This window comes from Podarcis vaucheri (genome assembly GCF_965113315.1).
Source record: "Podarcis vaucheri genome assembly, chromosome: 2".
Classification (NCBI taxonomy): domain Eukaryota; kingdom Metazoa; phylum Chordata; class Lepidosauria; order Squamata; family Lacertidae; genus Podarcis; species Podarcis vaucheri.
In genome coordinates this window covers 5,626,556-5,652,420 of record NC_138760.1, presented here as the reverse complement: position 1 = coordinate 5,652,420, position 25,865 = coordinate 5,626,556, and the positions used below count along the sequence as shown (strand labels likewise).

Genomic DNA, 25,865 nt, shown 5'->3' with positions numbered 1-25,865 from the left:
TGCAACCCAAAACCCACTTATTTACCGCAAAGTGCCAACACGGCAATTTAACCTGCACAGTGGTGCCTCGGGTTAAGTACTTAATTCGTTCCGGAGGTCTGTTCTTAACCTGAAACTGTTCTTAACCTGAAGCACCATTTTAGCTAATGGGGCCTCCTGCTGCTGCCGTGCCACCGGAGCACAATTTCTGTTCTCATCTTGAAGCAAAGTTCTTAACCTGAAGCACTGTTTCTGGGTTAGCAGAGTCTGTAACCTGAAGCGTATGTAACCCGAGGTACCAGTGTATCTCATTTTTTCTGTGTCTTTCACGTTTCTTCTTTATGACTGCTGTTGTAATAAATAATCCTTCATAAAAGTTATTGCATTACATTCTTCATTAAATTATCTTTCCATTGATATATAATTTTATGGTATAACTCAGTGCTTTTTTTCTTAAAAAATGTTTAGGAGCCTATGGCAACCCGTATTACTCCATTCTCTTACTAACTATCCTGACCTTAAGTATTAATTATAATTATTGAGTGTGCCAACAATGCCCTTCATGCGGAAGTGAAACTGGTAGGTGCCTGCCCCAAGCTGCTCAAACTCTAAAATTGCAACAGCAAGGGAGGGAGAGAGAGGAAACAGAGTCAGGGGAGAGTCAGGGCCAGAAACAGATGCATGTACACAAAGGCAGACACATTTGCTGCCAGGAATTTGGGGCACTTTCAGACTGTCACTATTTTGGGGTGGAATTCAATCGCAACCTGGCAAATTCAGGCAGCACAATTAAAGCTCATTTAGGACTCTTGCAAAACAAACCCAAAAGATCAGATATTTTGCAATAAGGGAGGTGATGGGGAAAAGCTCTGGGATAAGACTTAGTTGACACAGTGTCTAATCTCACCACAAACAAATTGGGATAAACGCTCATTAAACTAGCTGTTTTGGAAGCGATCTTAGTCCAACTTTTAAGGGCAGCAGAGGGAAACCCACCCCAAATAAAACACTTCTTGCAGACAGACAGAGGCCAGGATCACAGCATCGTGCAACTAATTCATGTGAAGTATGCTTTACATCCATGTCTAAGTAGCTCCAATTTCCATCCAACCCAAACCGAATATTTTGCAGAACGAAAAGCATTGTGTTTATTGTGCCAATCAGGCTGCAATGATTCTAAAACACCCTCTAGCTAAACAAGTTGTTGCTTTTTCCAGTGTCTGTATTGTGATGTGTGCAGTCCCTGCATTCCGAGTTGCCAAGAATATGTGTGTGTGTGTGTGTGGAGATCAGTGCAACTAGAAGAATCAACATACTCCACAATGGAGAAGCTCCTAGATAATTATGCCATAGTTACACCCTCCCCGCAATAGATTGGGTCCTACGCTGCTGCAGTTTACTTAGAACAGCAGTCAAGCCAGGCTGGGTGCAATGTTACTAGAAGGAGAATCCCACCCCCGTTTGCCTTCTGCTCGCCCATATGACTGGTGCGGAGAGCCAGAGGATTTGCTGTGTGAGCTGGCTGGCTTGGAGCCACAAAGACACGTCCAAGGCCTGGCTATTCAGAAAGGATGCTTAGCTGTAGCAAAGCCCTCTGAGATCTCTCTGTCTTGAATGGAGGGAGGAACTAGCATTGCTGAAGGTGACTGATGCTCCCATTTTTAGACGCATTCCCACTCCATACCCAGCTAGTCCTCTTGGGCTGACATCACAGGATCCACAGAGCTATTTAAACTGCAGCCGGGCAGAGCCAGCCTGAGCTGAGGATCCCGCCTACATCTGCTGACTTCCCCTCTGCTTCATTCCCAGCAGGAGACACGGAGGGAACATGCCCCCCAAGAAGGATGCCCCAGTGAAACGGCCAGTACCCCCGCCTGCCAAACCAGCAGCGAAGCCAGCTCTAGCGAAGCCAGGAGCCCCGGCAGCTAAAGGCAAAGCACCAGAACCAGCACCGGCAGCACCAGCAGCACCAGCAAAGCCCAAGGATCCCCCAATTGACCTCTCCAAAGTTGTGGTGAGTGAAACATGGTTGAAGGGACAGGACACCTGCGGGAACCCTTCTCTTCTTGGGAAGAAAGCCGGTTCAAGGCAGGAGCAGGAGGGAGTGGCCAGGATCTTAGGCTATTTTATCTGGCTCTAAAGTGTTTTCTATCCTTTTACTCAATAGTGCTTTGTGGGGTGATGTTATTGTAGAAGAGAACTAATTTGAGAAGTGTTGCAGCAGGGCATTACAAGTGGATAAAGGGAGGTTACAGGTTGCAATAATTAATTAGGCGCACCCTAATAGGAATTAGTGGGTGCGAAGAGGGGGCTAAATAAATCAAGGCAGCTATCACCATTTTAGAAGCCAAGCCTAGCCCTGTTCCACTCACAAACACCCACCCAGCCCGACTCCACAGAAGGTGTTTGGAGTATTAAATGCTTTTGGGCTTGAATAATATCCTCAGCCCGGGCAGAGACAGACGATAGTTTTTAACAGAATTGAAAGTGATTTGAAAGAGGCTTCACTTCTCGTGGTACACACGTTTCGTTTGCCTGTTTTTCTTATCAAACAGATTTTTGAAACGATACAAAGCTACTTTATTTGAGGCAAATGGTGGGATGAATGAACAACATACCATGAAAAGAGATTCTTCTTTCAGACCACCAGCTCTCTGAAAAACTTGTCAGGCTCCAGACGTCCGTAAACTACTTTCCAACTCCCTTGAAGCAGTCAGGTATTTCCCCCTGGCAGAAAGATCAGAATGAGAGTCAAAGCCAAAGTAAAACTGAATTGACAGGGGCTTGGCAGCTCGATAAAGATGGAGCCGCACGTGCTTATGCACACACATTATCTATAAAGCTGGCCCCCAGACAACCCCCTTCCTATGGGATACCCAAATAGCTGGCAAGACCCTGCTGCATTATCTCCAAGCTGGACAACCCCCTCATGAACAGCAAGGGACCAAGTAGGTGTCAACTGGGTGTCAATTGAAAGGCACTGATGGCATGCATAACTCTTATCTGATCTGTTTATTTCCATTGCTTTTTACTGAATCCCCATATTCAGTTTTACATTTTGCAGAAACTTCATACGTGTTTAAATCTGCCCAGCTAACTCTGGCTGGAACCAAAACATGGGAAATCTGGCCTCTCTTATGGAAGTGGTCAGCACTGGGTCTGAAGCAACAGAAAATCAAATGGAATGAACTACTGTAGGATTTAATTGCAACTTATTTCGTTGTCTCCAGATGAGACAGCTGATCTCCCTGAGTTTTGCTGCTCTTTAAAATGATTTGTTTCATTTACCCTCACAGGTATTGTTCCATATTTTTCAGAGAGGCGGCTAAGGAGCACAGATGCTTGGTTAAAAAGCTCTAGTGAATTGTACATCAGCAAGGATCTAAGTCTCCTTGGTTCAAGGCTAACACTATCTGTGGACTAAATGATACAGTGTTGGGAACTGGAGCCCCATATGGGAAATGAGAATGTCTAAAATCAGGCATGTTTCTTTCTCAGCCCATGCTGAGTTCATTGTGTGCCTTCAAGGCTGATAATGAATTCTAGCTTTAAAAGGAAAGAAAAGGCAGGACAATGACTGTGCAAGGTGTGGATTTGTGTGAAGCTAAGTTGGCCACTTGATCACACTCTAGACTTTAAGTCATGATAAATAATTAGCCCTCCATGTCAAGAGGTAGTATGTTTTGGGGTTCCAAGTGCTGGGGGCATCTAGGTTTATCATGATTTTTTCCCTGACACAAGCTTTTTGCAGGCACAAATTCAACAGGTGCCGCTTCCCCATCACTATCTCTCTGTGCTGGGGGAAAGCTGTCCCTGCTGGATTTTGGTCTGCCATGCAGCTGGGTAAGGCTACAAATAAATGGTAACAAAATTAAGAAATGGGTTTCCTAATGCATGTGAAACATCTGAAATAGCTGAGGACTATCAGCCTATGCACAGCTGCACTACAGTGTGCTAGGTAACTAAGCATAGAGTTGCGTCTGGGTCTTTCATACAGTATTTAAAAGGAAGTTCCTTCCTTGACCTCTGCACCACACCAGACCTCAAGGCCTTTAGGGTTCATAGCTTCATGGAAAGCTGGAGCTGCTTCTTCTGCTCTTAGTGTAGGGCTGCCTGCCATACATCTGGACATAACCCGGATCAGGCCCTCGGAAGCAGCATTCAGGCAGAAAGTGTTGAATTGTCTGGCGAAATCTGGAAGTGTAGCTTTTGGCGAATTTTCTTTTCTCCTTAACAAGATTTTGCAAAAAGAAGCTCAAGAACTTTTGTGATTGGGTTTTCACTTTTTGAAGTATGGCAACCCTGTCTCAGTGCTGCTTCTAGGCAGCCAGGAAATAAAGTCCATTTCCCCATCTCAACAGACAATGGTGAGTGTTAAGGGCAGCAAGCTAAGGTTAGCGGGTTAGAGGGGCAAGATAAATTTAGCAATTGAAAGGGCTCCTGTTATTTTAACGACAGGTCCGAACAGCAGGCGCAAAAGCCTGGTATTTGGCCTGCATTCTCAGAAAGCCCGGCCAGGGACAGGTGGCCACCAGCGGGGGTGGGACTTAGCATATTCCCCGCTTTTTACAGGGAAGAGTTATTTCAATCCTACCTCTATCCCTTTGCTGGGATGCCACCTTCTGAGACTGGGAGGATCAAGTTGCGGGAGGATTGGGGCATTCAGTCAACAGCCATGTCCTCCTAACGCTGCGGGATTCCTGAAACAGTGAGGTAGGGGCTTCAATAAGGAGAGTGATGGCAGAGAGGGGAAAGCGAGCCCTTATTTAAACCCACTCTAGATTCCAGCCCTAGAAACCTCCTGCTGAACTGGCCTCCCTGGCGCCTTAAGCATCTCCTCCTCCTGTCTTTGCTGGTCACAAGGCTGAAGGAGCCAGCGAGAAGCCGGCCTCTGACGCAGGGAGAGGCAGTCTGGCCAAGCAGTTCCAGGCCTGGCCACAGCAGCACCTGCATGCGCGGCAAAGAACCGTTCTTGGTCCACGTAGCACGCAGGGCTCCTTTGCACTGCCCACGGGCCACAGGACAACCAGAAAAAAGAGTACCTGTAAAATGTGCAGATCCACAATGATAAATAGAAATACTTTATTGTCTTTTTTAAAAAAAATGAATATTTATTAGCATTTCCAAAGTAATACAAAGTACAAAAACAAACACAAAAACAAAAAAGATACAAAAATACAAAACTTAAAAAGAATTAAAAAACAACATAGAATTTCCATTACTTACTTTTCTGTTAACTTATTTCTCAGACCTCCTCACATCTCCCCTCTCTGTATTCCAATTCAAATTATTAGCTCAGCAAGTCCTCACCTGATTTAATTCACCTTAAAAACCAATTTTACTTTATCTAATCTTAGCTCTCATCCAAACTTATTCATCAATACTTATTCTTAAAACATTTTCTAAGGTCGACCATAGTTCCCTTCCACGAATTTCCCAATTTTCATACAAATAATAATGCAAATAAAGAAATACTTTATTGTCACTTGTACAACTTGTATACAGTGAGATTACACGAGCACCCCCACTCAGCTCTCCTAGTCTTAATTCCCCTCGTTTACTGACGCACACCCACCAAACCCGAAAGTCAGTTGCCCAGTTGTTATCTTTTCATTCAGCAGCCTAACAGCTCACGGATAGAAGCTGTTCATTACCCTGTTGGTGCGACTAATCATGTTTCTATATCTTCATCTGCAGTGTCTCATGTCGCAAAACTAAAAATCCAGAGTTCACCCTGGTTTCCCTCCACTCCTGCCCTGTGCTCCAAGCCTCCCCATGAGCCGGCCAGCCTTAGGCTGGGTCCCATCTCCAGCCACACATGCGTAGTCTTGGAGAAAACGCTTCCTGTCTCCAGGATCTACTCCCAAGGCCTGTGGGAAGCAAGATGAACAGAAGCAAGAGTTGTTGCCTTTTGTAAACCTTGCAGCTGGGGCAGGCCAGGACGGAACAAATATATGGAGCCCTGTATTGTACAGTGAGATGCCTGGATCACAGCCTTTTTGCTCCCCTAGGAGCTGCCAAAGGGGACTGAGGGGTTTGGGGTGCTTTCAGACTCCGGGTGGAATACACCTAACCTTTACACAGAGTAGACCCATTGACATTAATAAGTGAAGTCATGCTCATTAATTCCATCCTCTGGTTCCAAGATTGCTCCTCTGTTGTAAGCAATAAGCGGACACGGAGCAATGGATCCAAACTACAAGAAAGAAGATTCCACCTAAACATTAGGAAGAACTTCCTGACAGTAAGAGCTGTTCGACAGAGGAATTTGCTGCCAAGGAGTGTGGTGGAGTCTCCTACTTTGGAGGTCTTTAAGCAGAGGCTTGACAACCATATGTCAGGAATGCTCTGATGGTGTTTCCTGCTTGGCAGGGGGTTGGACTCAATGGCCCTTGTGGTCTCTTCCAACTCTATGATTCTATGATTCTATGATCACGAGCCTTCCTGCACATTTTCTCTGTGCGCAATCTTCCATGTTCCATCCACACCAGCTCCTGTTAGTGACAAAGGGGAAGCTTCAATTCACCATTTGGAGCTCAGCACACCTTTGTGGTGGGCAACATTTTATCACCCTGCTCGTTTTCCCCACTGATCTTTTTAGCATATAACACTTTTCTGGCTACATTTCGTTCAGTTTTTAAACAAAAAATGTGATGCATTAAAACAAACAAACCAGAAACACATATTAGCCTAATTAAAAGGATCAATTTAAAAATGAATAAATGTGATAAAATGACACCCATTGCAAAGTTTATAGTGAAAGTGTGCTGCAAAGCTGTGAGAGATGCGCCTGAGTTGTGCACTGCCCACATGCAAACTCTGCCCTTTAAGAGATAGTGCTAAGGGAATCTGCAGCTACAGAGAGTGCTCTACTCTTCTGTACTTCTGAAAAAAGCAAAGACTTTGTCTGGAAAAAAGGCATATATAATGCAGGGAAGACAGAGGATAGACATTAATGGACAGTGATGCCATGTGCATGTCCTGTGAAAAGCAAGTGTATGGAGAGTGGCAATTCCACACCTTGGTCTGCAAGCATCCCTGGACAGCTTCTGCATGAGGCATTGAAACTGGAATTGACCTGCCTTCTTCACTGACATTTTATAGGGACCCACGTGCGTCATCATCCATTTGTAATACATCTGTGTTTTCTCAGTGATATACATGACTTTCCCCCTAATGCATAGAATTCATTATTAAAATTTTAAACCCGGAAGAGAAGCACAGTCTCCAGAGGGAAAGATGCTCACAGTTGTACTCTTCCAACTTGTGCAAGAGATGTGGTTTCTATGTGTATAGCAGCATTGGGGGGGGGGCAGAAATGAGCCCTATCACCCTGCTCCCCACCACTTCCCATACCTAAGCACGCTTTTACTATCTGGTAAGGCCATTCCACATATTTTAAAACACTGGTTACTATTTGAATGAACATGCTGGAAATGAACATACAGTAAGCTCCTATATCTTATCTACCGTAATTGCTCTGTGCTGCTTTAAAATGTGGGGTTTTAACTGTGTAATTTGTGAAATGTTTATAACATTGTAAACAGCTTTACCTTGCACAACTCTGAGAAAAGCTGCCAGTCTCATTTTATTTATTTATTTTATCTTAAAAACTCTTATACCCTTTTCATTAATGCACTTATGAATCTCAAAGTGGTTCACAATATGCAGCAGTCCCAGTAGCGTAGCGTGGGGGGTGCAGGGGGGGCCGGCCGCACCGGGCGCAACATCTGGGGGGCGCACGCTCGCACTCGCAGCTCTCTGCCCCTACCTGGCTCACTCACTCTCTCTCACTGCAGTGCTGGCTGTGCGAATCCGATCCGAGCTGCTGGGTCGTCGCCCACTGTGTGTGGGGGGGGTGCCAAGCGTGCGGTGCGGAGAGAGAGCGCGGGACTATCTGGGGGAGGGACAGTGCAGCGGCCGCCCAGCGCAGCGCTGAGCGCGGGAGAGAACCACACCAGACCAGACCAGGCAGCAGCAAGAAGAATCTGGCAGCGGCGGCAGGTTAGGGGTTAGGGGGCGCAAATTACTTGCCTTGCCCCGGGTGCTGACAACCCACGCTACGCCGCTGAGCAGTCCTGCTGTCCCATTGGAACTGAACTCAGGAAGAGAATTAGCAGATGAAGAGGCAAGTGTAGAAATCCAGCAGCCGCTGGGAGACTCTGAATGAACATGTGAAGGCTCAGCAGGCACCATCACTAGAGAGAGAGAGAGTGACCTGGCCTGACCACTGGCTCCTCTGGACTCTTCAGTGGATTCAGGTTTTAGCATAAAATTTGGAGGAGTTCTGGGGAACTGAGTCTCAAGCATATTTTTCCCTCTTTGTTCGTTTACTGACAAACAAAGTACTTGCGCAACATTGCAGGAGAGTGAGTGTTTTTTATTTTATTTTATAAGGCTGAGGAAGCAAGTTGCCCTTTCTCAGTGGCAGGAAGGAAAGTGCTGGATCTCTCATCAGGAGTCCAGCCAGTCAGTCAGCAGCAGACCTCTTGGCCCAAGGCTTCAGAGGAGCTGAGTGGGCAGGGAGAAGGCAAGATGAATTGCCTCCTTGCAGAGTGAGGGGGGAGAGGTGAAATTGCAACTCCCCAACTGCCTTGGAGCTGAGGTAGGAGGGGAGGGCGTGGAAATCTCCTTGGCATCCACTGCCTTCACAGCACTCTGTTTACTCTCTCTCTGCCTCTCCATCCTTCGCTCCCCCCCTCCTGCCCTTTAATAACCTCAACTGTGAAAAGCAGTCATCTCTCAAGAACCTAGACAACATTAGAAAGTAGCTGGGTTGGCTCACAAGGAAAATTCCAAAACCCATTTTAGGGCAATGCCTTTAAGAGGCCAACCAAAATGATACAAAACAGTGTGAAAGCTTTCAAGTTCCACAGAATTGTTTACCACCTGGCCTGATGAAGAATGGTGGAGAACTTGGAAGCTTGCATGCTTTTTCTGTGACAGATTGGTTGGACTAAAAATGGTATACTCCAATATGGAAGTTCTTTAAAAGTCTTGGTGTGAGAGTGATAGAATGGAGGGAGGGGAAGGAGAATGAATTGTCGCACTCAGCTGTGTCTCACCCACTGATATGAATGGAACATAGCAGAATGTGGACACACAAAATAAAATCCCTGGTACTTGGGGAAAGCAATTGCAATTCCACTTCTGGTTTACCACAAAGAAACCAAGATTGTATCTTTCTAGGCGCTCCTTGTCTTGGAAACACCCTTCATTTGAGCAGATTGAGAGACAGGTCTGAGGAGAACTGAAAATTGGAGAAGAAAACAGACACAGAGAAAGGGAGTAAAAATGAACCATTCAGAGATGACCATGGAGGAGACATTTGTGATATATAGACACACAGGTGGCGAACCTTTCTTAGTGTGAGGGCTGCATTGTCTCATGAGGTAACTTCTGAGGGCCACCTAGTGATAGGCAGGGTCAAAGTAATGAGTGTGACTCTTTTCTTTGTACAAGAGATTGCATTCCAGCCATGGGTGTAGCCAGGATTTTTGTTGGGGGGAGCAGGACTTGGGGGGGCAGAACCGACGTGATTGGTCAGTTAAGTATTTCTATTGTTTTACTTGATTGGGGGGCACCCCCCCTTGGCTACGCTCATGATTCCAGCCACAATAAAGCCAGAGATTTCTACACTCATCTCAATATCCAGGCTAGTAAAGGTAAAGGGACCCCTGACCATTAGGTCCAGTCATGACCGACTCTGGGGTTGCGGCGCTCATCTTGCTTTATTGGCCGAGGGAGCCGGCGTACAGCTTCTGGGTCATGTGGCCAGCATGACTAAGCTGCTTCTGGCGAACCAGAGCAGCGCACAGAAACGCCGTTTACCTTCCCACCGGAGTGGTACCTATTTATCTACTTGCACTTTGATGTGCTTTCGAACTGCTAGGTTGGCAGGAGCAGGGACTGAGCAACGGGAGCTCACCCCGTCGCAGGGATTCGAACTGCCAACCTTCTGATCAGAAAGTCCTAGGCTCTGTGGTTTAACCCACAGCGCCACCTGCGTCCCATATCCAGCCTAGCAAGAGCCAATATCACAGTTAAAGAGTTTGACGAAGGCACAGAGCAGGACTGGTGAGGAATTGTGGTCTGCAGAAAGGGGGTGGCCTAGGGAGAGTCCTGAGAATTTGATCTGAATAAGCAAAATTCCTAACCCTGATGGATTGTATAGGTATTTTTGAAAAATGCAACAATACAAATGTCCAGTATGGCCATCAACTCTAAACAGGTTGACCATTTTTTTACACATCTACTCGCCAATGAAAATTAAATGGTCAAATGTTAAAATGGACAAAATACATAGCATAGCTGCCCTGTTCCAACTTTAGTTTTTCTTTGGGAGCTTTAGCATCTGCTCTGGCCACTCATCTCTGGCTGAAGAAGTTTTCTGCGAGTCCTAATGCTTCCTTTTTATAACTTGGCATTTCTATCAACAACTTGGGCTTGACCACCTTCCTGTCACCTTGCCCAGTCTCCCTCTCACTTCAGTACCATTGCCCCTTTCCTGTGACTGTCATGATCTCCAACCACTTTCTTTCTTCTTCGTAGATTGAATTCACCAAGGAGCAGCTGGAAGGTAAGCCATTTTGATTGTCCAAAGGCACCAGGAGCAAGCTTTCCTGAGATAGATGCAGAAGCACTGACATGGCATGCCCCCCGCAGCATGCTGACACTGTGCATGCATGCCCCCTGAACCCACAGTCACGGGCTAAGCTGGTGTGCCTGGATGCACATAAGTGCATGAACTTTCACCTGGTGGCAAAACTTTTTTTGATTCACTCCTACAGCCCACCTCAAACAAAATAACTGCTTTGTGTGCATCTTGGTGTTTGCTTTTTACTTCCTAAAACCTCTTAGTTTCTTAGGGACTGGGACTGGGAGCTATTATCAAATGCAATGGCCCCGTCTCACCTTCTCCTCTCCCCATAACATTTAGAACACCAAGAAGCACAACATGATGCCAGTGTTCTGCAAGGTCTGCCACCCCGGCTTCATTTAACTGGCTGCTGGGAAACCTGAAGTGGTGATGAGATCACATCACAATTTTTGTAGTACTAGATATAACCGGGAGTGGGAGAGGAGTTACAGCTACTTCTGGTCTCATGGCATAAGCAGCGGAGAACGGAGTAGCTAGAGTCGAGAGACTGGAAACACAGAAGCCTAGTCCATCCTCTTGGACAGTCACATAATGTATCCCTGCCCCAGCTTCCTCCTCACGTAGACTCCAGCAGTGGCGTAGCATGGGGGTGCAGGGGGGGCCGGCCGCACCGGGCGCAACATCTGGGGGTTAGGGTTAGGGGGCGCAAATCCACGGGTTAGGGGGCGCAAATTACTTGCCTTGCCCCGGGTGCTGACAACCCACGCTACGCCACTGGACTCCAGTCCTCCAGCTTCAGACTGAGCAAACAGTAATTACAATTGTCCTTTCTTTCCCAATACACCTTTGTAACCCACCCAGTATCATCACACCTTTAGTTTCAGCTTTCTGATCTGACACCTCCATGCACAAGTGCACACACACACACACTTTTATTTCAAAGGCAGTCATAATTTCCCTCATGACACAAAAGAAATTATATATTTTTTCTGGAAGTATGGTTTTCTCCATGACCACTTAACAGTAATTCTTATTTTTAAATCTTATATCAATAAACTGGTTTTCTGCCCCAAAAGCCCTGATGCGGATTACAATATATGTGGGTTCTTTAGCTAGGAGCAGCAACCGTTTAGACTGCAATCCTTGCCACACTTTCCTAGAAACAAGTCCCATTTAACTCAATGGGGCTTACTTCTGAGTAGACATATACAGGACTTCAGCATTAATAAACTTGGAAAGTGGTTTTACATTTACACTTGTACTGCAGGCAAGTCCTTAGGAAGCCTCACCATGCTCACCAAACCATCCCTCTATTCTTTTAAAAGCTGCCCTAAGCATTATGAGAGAAAGAGTGTACATATTTCCAACAAACAGGACATTGTAATCACCCATAGGTGCCTGATTCAACTATCTTGCACTTTCAGTTGCCCTTACCACTGAAACCTTCCTTAGCAACTTGAAGGAATGTCTCATTAGCTCAGTTAGTGGAGGAGTTGGGGGCCTGGGGATCTGAGAGATGCAGTTCCTCTTGGTGTGCATGATTAGCCATGCCTTTGTGCGGTCCAAGGTTGCTACGGGATTAGAGGTGCTGTCTAAATATAAAAATGATTCCTTGGCAACTAAAACCCTCCCAAGATCAAGGTGATGCCCCTTTGGAAGGAAGGTCCCTGAGATCCCTCTTTCGTTTAGAGCAAGAATAGCCAGTGTCTTCCTTTCAAGATCGTCATCATCGTTTTCTTTAGACGCATCCCAAGCAGAGCTTGCCCTTTGGTAGGCAGCAACCTCCCTCCCTCCCCCCCTCCCTCCCTCCCTTCATATTGGCTGTGATGAGTGATAGAAACTGGGCAGGTTAAACAGACCTTGCAGATGGCGGTGTCTAGTTTCTTGGGATTATGTGAACCATCAAGTTGACAGCTGGCATGGCAAGCTTGACACTTTATCCCAAAAAAACCCTCCGGTCCCCGGCAGCTTGCCCAGTTCTGAGACCTCATCACAAAATAACCACATTAAAACTTTGGTCTAATCTTCCTAGATTACAAAGAGGCCTTTGGGCTCTTTGATCGGGTTGGTGATGGCAAAATCCAGTTGGGCCAGTGCGGAGATGTAATGAGGGCCGTGGGACAGAATCCCACAAATGCCGAGATCATGAAAGTCCTGGGACACCCCAAGCCGGATGGTGAGTCTTGCTCCTTGTCTCACAAGTAGAAAGGGAAACGGACAGGGTGGCCACTTGAGGGCAATAGATTCCAAATTCAAGCAAGTACTAGGCAAAAACTGCATACAAAAATGTGTCTATCACGAGAAAGCGCTGCTAAAATGCTGGTGAATTTTCTTGAGAACTTTTTTTAAATAGAAAAAATAGCAAGTTGATGTGGAAATATGGTGAACTGAATTTAAGATTGGGAAAACAAATTTGAGAGGTTTGTCCATCTTTAGTTAGGAATGGGGGAAAGGGTGGGAAGCTGCGCAGGACACATCAGCCCTGAAGGGTGTTTTCTGACGTGAGGCTGACATCCCTTTAGAGCTTCGGCATTCTTACTAGTTCTACTATTCATGCTTGAGTGCCGATGCTTATGTTGCCAAAATGGCACCACCCACATGCAAGGAGGAGATACGTGTGCATGGATGGTGCCCTTTTGGCTGCATTCGCCTAGGCACTCATGCTGAACATCAGAAGCAGAGATATCGTATCAATTAAAGGAGAAAAATAAGGGAAGAAAATAGGACAATAGTAGAAACATAAACATAGAATATAGTATTCTCTCTTTCTTTACTTCTGTATAATTTCCATACTTTATATAATTTAAGTATGTATTACATAGAAACCCAGTATAAACACTGAAGCAAAAGAAGCTGATGTGTGACCACCTTCTTCCAGTTCTGAGCCTGTGCTCCATTCTCCCCAAAAACCATATACTAAGCAATTTTCAGGATGCCAAATACAGTTTCGGGTTCGCATTCCTAGTGAAAGAGTGCAGTCCTCATGGAATGCATACAATCAGCGGACACAGATTTCTGAGGGTGTAGGCTGGGAAGTGCCCCATGAAATCTGTGAGGCAAAACACTTGAGACTAGTTTGCTGTTGACAGTCTTTCCTCTTCCTCCTCCTCCACTAGAGCTGAATTCTAAGCGGGTGGAGTTTGAAGAGTTCCTGCCCATGTTACAGACTATTGCCAAGAACAAAGATCAGGGAACCTACGAAGACTACGTGGAAGGGCTCAGGGTCTTTGACAAAGAGGGAAACGGCACCGTCATGGGCGCAGAATTGCGCCACGTCCTCGCCACGCTTGGTAAGTGCTGCCAAGTGAAAAGGCAAAACTTTCTCACCAGTTTGTTGCCAGAAGGCCCAAGCAGCTCTGGGGGCACACCAAACATGAGGAAGCCATGCTAGAGCCCAGAGCCCAGAAGGATCCAATTTTCAACGCAGCCATCATCCCATTCACTTACTTCAGCTTTGGGTGCAGGTGGATGTGCTAAACTAGCCAATGGGCAACGCTGCAATTAATCCTTGTTTGAAATGATTGTTCATTCATAAATGAACTGGATGGCCTTAGGCAAGCTGGTGTTGCTTAGGTTAGGTACTGTCTCTCCCAGTGCTGGATTTACGTATAAGCTAAACAAGCTATAGCTTAGGGCCCCACTCTCTTGGGGGCCCCAAAAAAATTTAAAGGAAAAAACAACTGGATGTACATTTCCAACATATAAGATAAAAAACAAATAAAAGAAAGCCTACATACAGCAACAGTGTTTCGTGTTGTGTAGGCTCCTATTTGTTATGTGCAAATGGCTTTAGATACCAATTAGGTCAGTGTTCCCCAACCTTGGGCCTCCAGCTGTTTTTGGACTACAACTCCCATCATCCCTCGCTAGCAAGACCAGTGGTCAAGGATGATGGGAATTGTAGTCCAAAAACAGCTGGAGGCCCAAGGTTGGGGAACACTGAATTAGGTCAATAAATTACCATATAGCATATATTCAACCTAAAAAACAGTGACAATTTGTTGTTGACAATGCTGGACATATAAAGGGCCCCATTACCTTCAGTAGCTTAGGGCCTCATCAAACCTAAATCTGGCCCTGGTCTCTCCAGGTACGGTTTTGCATCCTGATTTCCCCTTGCCTTGGTACTAACACTAGCCCCACTGGAGACTCATAGTACCTCTTCCCCATTAAGGTTTGGGGGAGTGCCCTTTATATAGAGAGGATGCCCTCGTGGCAGGAAGTTGTTGCACTCTCAGCCACTATTAATAAATAAGGACTTGCGCTTCTGTTCCAGGGAGGTGCAGTGCACAGCCTGCAAAGAACTATTGAAAAAGTGAAAAGTCTATAAAATGGAGAGATACTTTTGCTGCCCTTTGTCTCCTTATTTTATTTTAGAAGAAAGGATACATGATCATTGCTGCCCTTCAATCTAAGCCTATAATATGTTAGAGGGGTTTTTTTCTTCTGGTGGCAGACAACAGAACCGCAAGACCGGTGCAAAACACTCAAACAAAGGTTTTATTACAGCTATACAAAAACAACAAACACAAAGCATGTGGGTGTTCTCTCTCTGCAGGCAAAATTCAAACTGCGACTTCTGTTCTTTTATACACATTACCAGCTGTGTCTAATCAGCCTAGAAAACCACACCCAGAACTCACAGAAAAAGTTCTTAAAGCTGTTTGCACCCTTTTACTGTTTCTTGATGAATGATATCTAACATAATAATGCAACTGAGTTCAATGTGGCTTACTCCCAGGTAAGTGGGGTTTTGGTTGCAGCCTAAAGAACTAGTCATGCTGATAGACTAGAGCATCAGGCTTGAACTGGGAAAAACTGGATTCAAATCTGAGCTCAGTTACACAGCTGTGTCCCAGGCTCATTCCAAGGAGCTCACAATGGCATATGATAGAATTTGCTCTACAATCCTGTGAAATGGGTTAGACTGAGAAATAGTGACCAAATGTTACCTTGTGAGCATCGCAAACAGCATGGATTTGAACCCAGGTCTCCCCTTCAAAGTATGGTCCTCTAAAAAATAAAATTCAAATACCTGTTTATATACATACACACACAACACATACCAACAGTTTGTTTTGAAGATCAACTGTAATTGATTAGAATTTTAAAAAGGTAAATATCACAAATACCTCAAAATCAGATTTGATTGTTGATGCCATTTACAGCAAACCACCTTCGGTGCCACAAACAATGTAGTTTCATACACATTCTTGAGGAGTTGTTTCAGCGCAAGATGCAGATTGAACTACTTGGTATGCTAGGACTATATGGAATTGGCAGAAATGACTGGCAGAATCCGGGACCAGGAAAAAGAGTCGGTGGAAGAAGATTGGAAGAAATTTAAAGATTATTTACAGAAATATTGTAAAATTAATGAATGTTAGAATGGTGTTGGATAGAAATTAAGTGGTTTCCAGCTGTAATGCTTTAAGAGAATATGAAAAAAGGCTTATAAATGGGTAAAAGCTTAATGGCAAGGATTTGCTGAACTAATAAATCTAAGTGGAATACAAAAAAGGGAGGTATGAGGAGGTCCGGGGAAATAAGCTTAAGGAAAATAAGAAACGGAAAATTAATGTATTTTTAACTGTTTTTATTTTGTATTTTTCTTTTTCTTTTTCCATTTTTATTGTAATATGTTAAAAAATCTCAATAAATATCTTATATATAAAAAAAGAAGGGAACTACTTGGTATGCTAGGAGCAGCCACTGCAGTGCCCTCCAGATGGCGCTGGGCCACTGCTCCCATCATCCTTTGACCATGTTGGCTGGGGTTGATGGGGACTGAAGAGAATGTAAAGAACCTGGCTCCTTCTTCCATGTGCTGCTGTTCCTCCTCCTTCTCTTTCCAGGTGAGAAAATGACCGAAGAGGAAGTAGACACTCTATTAGCTGGGCACGAAGATGCTAATGGCTGCATCAATTATGAAGGTGAGAGACTGGGTCTGTTTTTGCATGAGCAGGTAGGCCCAGTGTCAGAACACTCATAATGGACTCATCCAGACTTCCTACGCACAGCGCCACACTTTGAAGTACTGTATCCAAGCACTCTTCCCTCCCCCCCTTTTCTTTCTTTCCCAGAGAAACCCCGCTCTTTACCACTGAATCAGAGCAAATGGCAATCTGTGGGTAACACAAATTGCCATTTGTTCTGATTCAGCATTAAAGAGCAGGTTCTCACGGGGAAAGTGGTGGGAAAATAAAAAAGAGTGCTTGGACACAGCGCTCTAAAATGTCGACCTGTGCCTAGAAAGTATGGCACAAAAGGAGGTCTGGATGAGCCCATGACTTTGGCGGGGGGGGCATCTCCCCCCCCAATCAAGTAAATAAATAAAAATACTTAAGTAACTGATCAATTGCATTGCAGATAACTCAGTTCTGCCCCCTAAAATACAGCCTGCCTGTGGATGATCACTTAGAACAGGTCAGTAGACAGTTTAGTTTGATTCAAGGGAAGCAGCGACACTTCCCAGTTTCACAGGGAAATGTGGTGATAAAAGTGTAGATCCTGCAAGCTTGTATATCGCAATTAACTAAATTTATATATCACTTAGAGGTAGAAAAACCTCTAAGCAGTTTACAAATGAATATTAAAAAGCAGGTAATGTACAGAACATTGCACACATTATCTACAAGTTGTGGTAAAGCTTTGCATGTGAAAAGTCTCAGGTCAATCCCTGGCATCTGCTGCTAGAGCTGGGATTATACCCCCCTCTGAAAGCCTGGAGAGATACAGCCTATCAGTGTGGACAGTATCAAGCTTGCTGGACCAGTGGTCCGTCTAAGTACAAGGCAGCTTCCTCTGTTCCTAAGTTATATGGGATGCTGGACTTTGCTTGTTGCAGTTTTCATATGCAAACAAATGTGCAACACTGTGTGGATGAGGTGCTTAAGTGCCTAGTACTAGCACCTAAGGCAATAGCTTTGCTAATGAAACATCTGTCAGGGAGGGACAAGAGGCAGTAAAGGTAGACTGCTACCTTAAAATATCAGGTGTAACACACATGACAAAGAACTCATAAGCCAATTCCTCTCAGCTGCTTGAAGTGCCATAACTAGACACTGGAGGCATCTATTGGGAGTGAACATGGACCACTGGTACCAAACGGTATGGAAAACAGCCTTCCTAGGAAAGCTAAAACAAAGATGCCTTCACCCAGTTTGGCTCTCCTTCATTGTGTATGCAAGCCAGTAAGGCAATAGCCAATCCCCCCACAACAGCATACAAATCAATATGGTTAACCTGACCCAGCAATACCGCCTCCCCTGCACGCACAGACAAAATACACTGCAACCAACCGACTGCAACTTACCACACCCTGGGCCTTCTGGTCTCTCACACAGCAAACAAAAATAAAGTACCTGCTTGCGTGACATTGAAACAAAAGCTTTGCTTATATACCATGCAAAAGAATGAAATTCTACTGTCTCCCCCTTTACTCTCCTCAACTCCACATTTCCTACAACAGTAATGTCTCGCTGACTTGCTTGAAGGATTCTGTGACTTGGAAACAGAGGTTCTGTATGTACTCTTGTTACCCTAGAAAATGCAATGATGGAAACATATATGGGGGGGGGGGCAGGTGTAAAAGGCTCACTGGACCAAAATACTGAGCATGTGAATGTGGTGGCAGGTAGTTTTAATTTCCTGACAACTCTTTCCTTTCTCTCCACAGCCTTTGTCAAACACATCATGGCAGTCTGAGCAGAAGAGAGTGAGTATGTGCCTCAGAAATGAGTGTGGTTAATTCTGTGGAGTGATGTGTGTTCTTCCCCACCGGAAATAACATTTCCTTCCCTGTAACCTCGTTCAGTATTGAGCCTTGAGCTCTCCTCTGAAGTTTTACGTTTGTGTGTGGTATCTTGGAGCCGTGAAGGTGCAAAATTGAGAAGATCCGTAATTGAGAAGATCCATTTGGGGGCACCAAATTTTAGCTTCACACAGGGTGACATATTATGAAAGATTACGTAGTCCACCCCTGATTGGAGGCCCACTAATATTAAGTGTGCATGGGACGTGGGTGGCGCTGTGGGTTAAACCACAGAGCCTAGGAGTTGCCGATCAGAAGGTCGGCGGTTTGAATCCCCGCGACGGGGTGAGCTCCTGTTGCTCGGTCCCTGCTCCTGCCAACCTAGCAGTTCGAAAGCACATCAGAGTGCAAGTAGATAAATAGGTACCACTCCGGCGGGAAGGCAAACGGCGTTTCTGTGCGCTGCTCTGGTTCGCCAGAAGCAGCTTAGTCATGCTGGCCACATGACCCGGAAGCTATACACCGGCTCCCTCGGCCAATAAAGCGAGATGAGCGCAGCAACCCCAGAGTCGGCCACGACTGGACCTAATGGTCAGGGGTCCCTTTACCTTTTATTATCAAGTGTGCACACTCCAGGAAAGTTACTTGTTGCTGTTGCTTGTTGATATAAAGTCAGTTTGCTATAACTTGCTAGTGCTGATGTTTGCAAAGACTAGCATTGCAGAGCTGATGTAACCAAGCTGGTGAACCAAGAATTTTCACTTTCTCATCAGAGCTCTTGTCTTGAAGAGCTACTTCATACTAACTCTTGCCAACCTTTGATACGGACCGTAATGGACACACCATCTTCTTTTCTCTACAGACCTGCTGACGGTGGGGTTGAATAGCTGCACCCTTCAGGCAGGACTGCTAAACCCATCACTCCCCGGTGAAATCAACTCCCCCATTTTTCTACCTTTGTATAAACACAATCGGCCACCCAACCCCCTCGCTCAGAGTGCTGGCTGCAAATGATGCTTCATTTATACTGCAACGTGGGAACATCACTGAGTGTTCCTCTGTGGAACCAGAAGGGGGCACCATTGAATGCTACAGCCTCTATGAGAAAAACAATTTTTTAAATCATTTTGACTCTCCCAAAACAATACATTTACTCCACTGGACAATAAAGTCGTTGGTTTTCAGCTCTTTCTGGTCTCTGAGTTTGTGTGAGTATGATGGTGATGATGATGAAAACACATTTTTATAGAGCGCTTCACAGCATAAACTCATCAAAAGAGTATGCACAATAAAAACAGGAAAAAAATGTATCTTTGGAATGCAAGGAGGTTCCCCCTAACACCAAGTTGTCAGGGAATTGTGTGACAGCCAAAAAGCTCCGACCCATATTGGAAAGCGGAAGGAGAGCCAGGATCTGTCAACAACATGTGAATTTGCACACACATCCAGATCTGGTTCACTGCTTTAGAACAAAACTCCACAAAGTGATTTCTGAAATAGAAAGGGAGCTGCCATGGGGTCCCCTTCTGCCAGGTGGGCTGCCTGTGCCACACATGCTCATTCCACAAGGCTTCAAGTCTGCCCAGGACCAAACATTATGCGGTGTGGTGTTGTGGTTAGTGTGTTGGACTAGGAGCAGAGAGACCAGGCTTCAAATTCTCACTCAGCCATGAAGCTCATTTGGCAAGACTGTCAAACCTGTAAGGATAAAACAGGCGTTAGGGGAGAGACTATGGATGCCAGCTTGGAGGAAATGTGAGGTGATGATACTACTGTTGTTGGCATTCATCTGTCTCGAACCTCACTGATGTGGTCCAACGGAAAGCAGAGCAATACATTTGGCACCAGCTGGGTTGTAGGAGTTGCAGGAAGGAGGCGTACAAAGTGCTATCCAAGTGTCTTAGGGACTCCACTCTGGATTTGTGTAGGGTTTACTCCTTAGCCTTTTCTTCTCCTGAAGATATCCCACAAGGCAGAGGAGGTTTAGGACCAGAGTTTTCCTTCTCCTAGATGGACTACCTTCCCAGGTGGATGAGCCCCATCCATCCCTCACTTTCCTCTACAGCATGCGCAGAAACTGCCTTCCTTGGCTACTGGATGCACTTTTGATTTCATCCACCCAATCCACTAGAGCCTGTTTTCGCATGCAGGGGAAATCCCTAATCCACTAAGCGTTGGAGACCCATTGGCTACTACCCTCACCTGGTTTTGCCAGCCAGTCAAAGCTGTTTCCCAGGGTGTGGCCGCTGTCACTTGCTGACAGCTTCTGGGAGCTGCAGGTGAGAGCTGAGTTCAGGGTGGGGACCAAAGGCAGACAACTACCCCAGAAGGAGAACGACCAGAGGTAGGTGTCCCCCACCAGAGATACTACCCATCCCCTAACGCCACTACTACTAATACAGTGGTACCTCGGGATGCGAACGGGATCCGTTCTGCAGCCCTGTTCGCATCCTGAACAGAACGTAAGATGCGACAGCACGTCTGCGCGGGTCGCGTTTTGCCGCTTCCACGCATGCAAGTGACGTCATTTTGACCGTCTGCGCATGCGTGAGCGGCAAAACCTGGAAGTAACGCGCTCCATTACTTCTGGGTCGCAGCGGAGTGCAACCCAAAAATACTTATCCTGAAGCATATTTATCCCAAGGTATGACTGTACAGTATCAGGGGTGTGTGCCAGGGGGGCTATGACCCTGGGTGCACAACTTTGAAGGGGAGCGAACCAGGCACCCCCACGCAAGAGATCAGAGCATGATCCAGGCCGGTGCTCTTCTCCGCCCACCAAGGGCCATGTCAGTGTGAGGCAAGGCAGGTAAGGAGGCACCTGGCTTTGGGGAGGAGACAGGAGGGCTCTAGGACCCTGTGAGACCCTCAGGCCTCCTTCCCAAAGCCCAGCCCTAAATCTTCCCCACTGTCTGCACAATGCAGTCACTGCATCACAGTTCTGTATCTTATTTTGAGGACTTTCATGCTTACTTAATAAGTCATATCAATATATTATTTGCCAAGTAAATCATTATTGTAAATAAACATCAGTAGGAATATAAAGTATATTTATATCTCCACCCAGACTCCGTTTCATTGGTCTCATTTGACTCCTGCAGGGCCACTAGACTCAAACATTATCCATGAGTTGCTAGTTAATTTAGGATATTTTTTAATTACTTATGTGTTGCATTTATATCCCACTTTTCCCTCAAAGAAGCTCAAAGTGGCCTACACGGTTCTCCCCATCCTCACCACAACCAGCCTGTGAGGTAAATTAGGCTGAGAGGCAGTGAGTAGCCCAAGGTCACCCAGAGAGCTTCATGGTAAACTGAGGACTTGAACCCTGTTCTCCCAGGTCCTGGTCTGACACTCTAACCACTACACCACACTGCAAATGTATGCAGTGGGAACACACATTTATTGCTGAAAACTATGGTCTAAACCACAGAGCCTAGGACATGCCGATCAGAAGGTCAGCAGTTCGAATCCCTGCGGCGGGGCGAGCTCCCGTTGCTTGGTCCCTGCTCCTGCCCACCTAGCAGTTCAAAAGCATGTCAAGGTGCAAGTAGATAAATAGGTACCGCTCGGGCGGGAAGGTAAACGGCATTTCCGTGTGCTGCTCTAGTTCGCCAGAAGCGGCTTAGTCATGCTGGCCACATGACCCGGAAGCCGTCTGCAGACAAATGCTGGCTCCCTCGGCCAGTAAAGCGAGATGAGCATCACAACCCCAGAGTCGGCCACGACTGAACCTAACGGTCAGGGGTCCCTTTACCTTTACCTCTATCCCTGTTACATGGAACCTCCTGCCAGGTTATGAACTATGGACTGTGCATGAACTGGGGTAGCCCTATGTTTGGTGCTTCAAGAAAAATTAAAAATCTTCACCTTCCACTCTGTAAATGGATCAACAAGGTGCGTTACCTGTCCTGGTTTGAACTCACTGGGTCCTGACATGAGTGCAGGAGGACACTCAAGGGCTTCCCTTGAGGTTCATGCCCAGTAGCTGCCTGTTTAGGTCTCCCTGCTTCTCTCTTTCAGTGGTCTGAACCATCGCCCCTTTCCTTGTATTCCTTCTCTGTATTTCCTGTTTGCTTCTCCTCTCTGTGCTGATTCGTTAGTGTATTTTGTCCATTTGCAACACTTGCAGCGAATACACACATAATATTTTAAAAGTGTGTGTAATGGCTGCATAGGAAGGGTAATGAATACAGTTGGCGCTTGCTTATCTGCCCGACCCTCTCTCCCTTCCCAGAATAAATATTTAAAGTGGCACAAGAGAAACGTGTGCATTTGGATCTGTCCGGCTGTTGCCATTCAATATCCACACTAAGCCCAAGATTCAAAGGAGTTGTCAACACATTGGCTTATGATATGTGTGCAGCACATCTGTAGCCACTCCCCCCGTGATGCACTGACATATATCCCCAGCCACCCCCCCTTCAGGACGCGCACGGTAAGCCTTCAACCCCAATCATATTTACTTGCAAGTATTTAAGTCCTGTTCAAAACAAGGGAGCTTCTCATTAAGCAGTTTGCCTCTAAGTGTTGCAAATGGAAAGTCACAACCAGACTTGGAATTTTTATAGCAGGACGCAATATCTCCCGGTCCCCTCAATAAACAGCCACTCAATGTGTCGTCACCCTCTTTGGACCCCCATCCTCTAGCGATGACAGAAGAACCATCGAGTCGCACTTTGCTCAGACTCACGACAAGCTGTCAAATTCAAGAAGGTTAAAAAGAAAAGGCCATTCCCACGTCAGGGAATACTCTGGACTCATTAGCGCAGATGAGACACATTAGTACACAGCCAGGCCTGCTGATATATGAGCTGTATGAATGTGTTGCATTTAGCGCATGTGTGCCCTGGAGATTTGACTTTTGTTGCTGGAGAGGCTCTGGTGTTCCAGTCAGAATCACAGCTCAACAAGAAGGCCCAGTAGCATACCTTAGGTCAGCCTTCCCCAACCAGGTGCCCTCCACAGCTGTGCTGGTTAGGGCTGATGAGAGAGTTAGAGGGCACCAAGCTGGTGAAGGGTGCATTATCATTAATATTATTAATTACATATGCATTTGCACACTTCATGTTAATACATGTATTTTTTCTAAAACAGTTGTTGGTTAGAGGACTGCAAAGCGAATTCCACAGAACTCTGAATTTTGAAGGCTGCGTTACAGCTCACGTACCATTTTGGGAAGTGTGAATTAGGTTTACTTTAAAATCAGTATCAAACCGATCCTTCCCCAGATAAACAGCATGGTTGCCATGCTTCTCATCTCAGGAAATAGCAACTCCAGGCATACCTAACCTTCTTTATGGGACGGTTGAGTCCCACTTGTTTTCTTGACTCTCATCTCACTGTTTGTTTGCCCTCCACCAACCTCCAGCTCACGGCCCCCAAAATCTAATCATTTCCACTCTGCTTCACTTCCCCAGTGACAAAGGGGAGTAGGTGCAATTCATATCCTTTCTTGGACCGATGAGTTTTGTGAATGAGGATAAACACCCAAACCATAAAAGGCTTCTCTTTTGTATTAGCTTGGCTTCCATAATGTGGGGGGAACTGCTTTCTCCCTAGCGCAGGAAAGGCCACCTCACTGGTTAATGCGAACAATTCAGGTTGATGAAATGGCCTGTTATTACAAAGCTCCTGGATTCATTCTGTCACATGAAACACATTCTGCAAGAACTAGGGAAGGGTTAGGGCCCCGGGGCAGTATCTTTTGGAGTCGGACAAATGCATCCCCCCTCTTGCATTGCACTTCAGAGTCTCCACCCACCCAAAGCAGGGACCTTCAGCCTACCTTATGATCAGGCCAGCCTTAGGCTGGGTTCCAGCTCCAGCCTACCCATGGATGCTCTGCTTAGCCTTGGGAGAAAACACTTTACATCTCTCTGATCGACCTGTCAAGGGCAACAGTTCTGCTAAGTGTGGTGGGGTGCTGCTGCTGCTCACCTGACCTTTGGGAGGTAACATTTCTGCCAGTGGCGTAGCGTGGGTTGTCAGCACCCGGGGCAAGGCAAGTAATTTGTGCCCCCTAACCCGTGGATTTTAGCAGGGGGCAGAGAGCTGCGAGTGCGAGCGCCCCCCCAGATGTTGCGCCCTGTGCGGCCGGCCCCCCCTGCACCCCCCACGCTACGCCACTGATTTCTGCTGCTTACTAGGAGGTAGAGGGTTGAGGCAGAAGGGAGGTTGGTGCGGCACAAACACACCATCAGGAATCCTGGATTGGCTTCAATCGTGCATTTGCACTGTGCCAGCTCACCCCTCCTGGTAAGCAGCTGCAATGCAACTGACTGGAGATCAGGTGAGCAGGGCCAGCTCATCACACCACCTGTGACAGGTTCTCAGTCCTTGGATCCTTGGCAGGTGCCTGGCCACGCTGATGCATATTAGAATCATAGAATCATAGATTTGGAAGAGACCACAAGGGCCATCGAGTCCAACCCCCTGCCAAGCAGGAAACACCATCAGAGCACTCCTGACATATGGTTGTCAAGCCTCTGCTTAAAGACCTCCAAAGTAGGAGACTCCACCACACTCCTTGGCAGCAAATTCCACTGTCGAACAGCTCTTACTGTCAGGAAGTTCCTCCTAATGTTTAGGTGGAATCTTCTTTCTTGTAGTTTGGATCCATTGCTCCGTGTCCGCTTCTCTGGAGCAGCAGAAAACAACCTTTCTCCCTCCTCTATGTGTCATCCTTTTATATATTTGAACATGGCTATCATATCACCCCTTAACCTCCTCTTCTCCAGGCTAAACATGCCCAGCTCCCTTAGCCGTTCCTCATAAGGCATCGTTTCCAGGCCTTTGACCATTTTGGTTGCCCTCCTCTGGACACGTTCCAGTTTGTCAGTGTCCTTCTTGAACTGTGGTGCCCAGAACTGGACACAGTACTCCAGGTGAGGTCTGACCAGAGCAGAATACAGTGGCACTATTACTTCCCTTGATCTAGATGCTATACTCCTATTGATGCAGCCCAGAATTGCATTGGCTTTATTAAATTGTGTATTAGTTAGAAAAATAAATAACACATTGCTGACATGTAAGGAAATATGATGAAGCAAACACTGCAAAGCACCTTGCAGTTTGCACTTAAAGAAGGTGGCCAGGTGGGAAAGAACGCTGGGCTTCTGCACCTTTAAGAGTTGTCTGGAAGAATTTCAGCAGGTGTGGCTCGTTATGCAAGCCACACCTGCAGAAATCTCCTCTTCTCCACCCTTCAGGAATCTGGCTCTCTTTTTGCATCTACTCAGCCTGGTTTAATCCCCAGTAAACCAGAACTACAGCTCAGACCTGCAGACATCATGTTTTCTTTTCTTTTTTGGGTAAAAAAAAAAGAACTACATCTCCCAGCATGCAATGCACCAGCTCCTTCTAAGGCAACAGCCTCCGCCCGCGAGACTGTCATCTCAGCAGCCCATCTATAGGCAAAAAAAGCTCGAGTGCTTTCCTTCCTAGCTTTGCACAGGAGAGGAGGGATCGGGGGAACTCCGCCCACTCCTGTCTCTTGAAAAATGCAGCCTCTGCTTAGCATAACGTCGATCC

At 46.2% G+C, this 25,865-nt stretch overlaps 1 protein-coding gene across 1 annotated transcript; it reads left to right on the top strand.

Moving 5' to 3' along the window:
- The first annotated feature begins 1,482 nt into the window (after positions 1 to 1,482).
- Positions 1,483 to 19,516, top strand: LOC309524397 (myosin light polypeptide 6-like). Its single transcript, XM_082209035.1, has 8 exons — positions 1,483 to 1,621; positions 1,789 to 1,993; positions 10,531 to 10,558; positions 12,612 to 12,755; positions 13,696 to 13,869; positions 16,435 to 16,512; positions 18,258 to 18,296; positions 19,195 to 19,516. The coding sequence occupies exons 2-7, from the start codon at positions 1,808 to 1,810 to the stop codon at positions 18,284 to 18,286; spliced, it is 639 nt and encodes a 212-aa protein (XP_082065161.1). The 5' UTR covers positions 1,483 to 1,621; positions 1,789 to 1,807; the 3' UTR covers positions 18,287 to 18,296; positions 19,195 to 19,516.
- The last annotated feature ends 6,349 nt before the right edge of the window (positions 19,517 to 25,865 follow it).

Coding starts and splice junctions, on each gene's coding strand:
- LOC309524397 (XM_082209035.1), top strand. CDS start 1,808: ATGCCCCCCAAGAAGGATGCCCCAGTGAAACGGCCAGTACCCCCGCCT. Junction 1,994..10,530: donor TTGACCTCTCCAAAGTTGTG/GTGAGTGAAACA, acceptor TCTTCTTCGTAG/ATTGAATTCACCAAGGAGCA. Junction 13,870..16,434: donor CCACGTCCTCGCCACGCTTG/GTAAGTGCTGCC, acceptor TTCTCTTTCCAG/GTGAGAAAATGACCGAAGAG.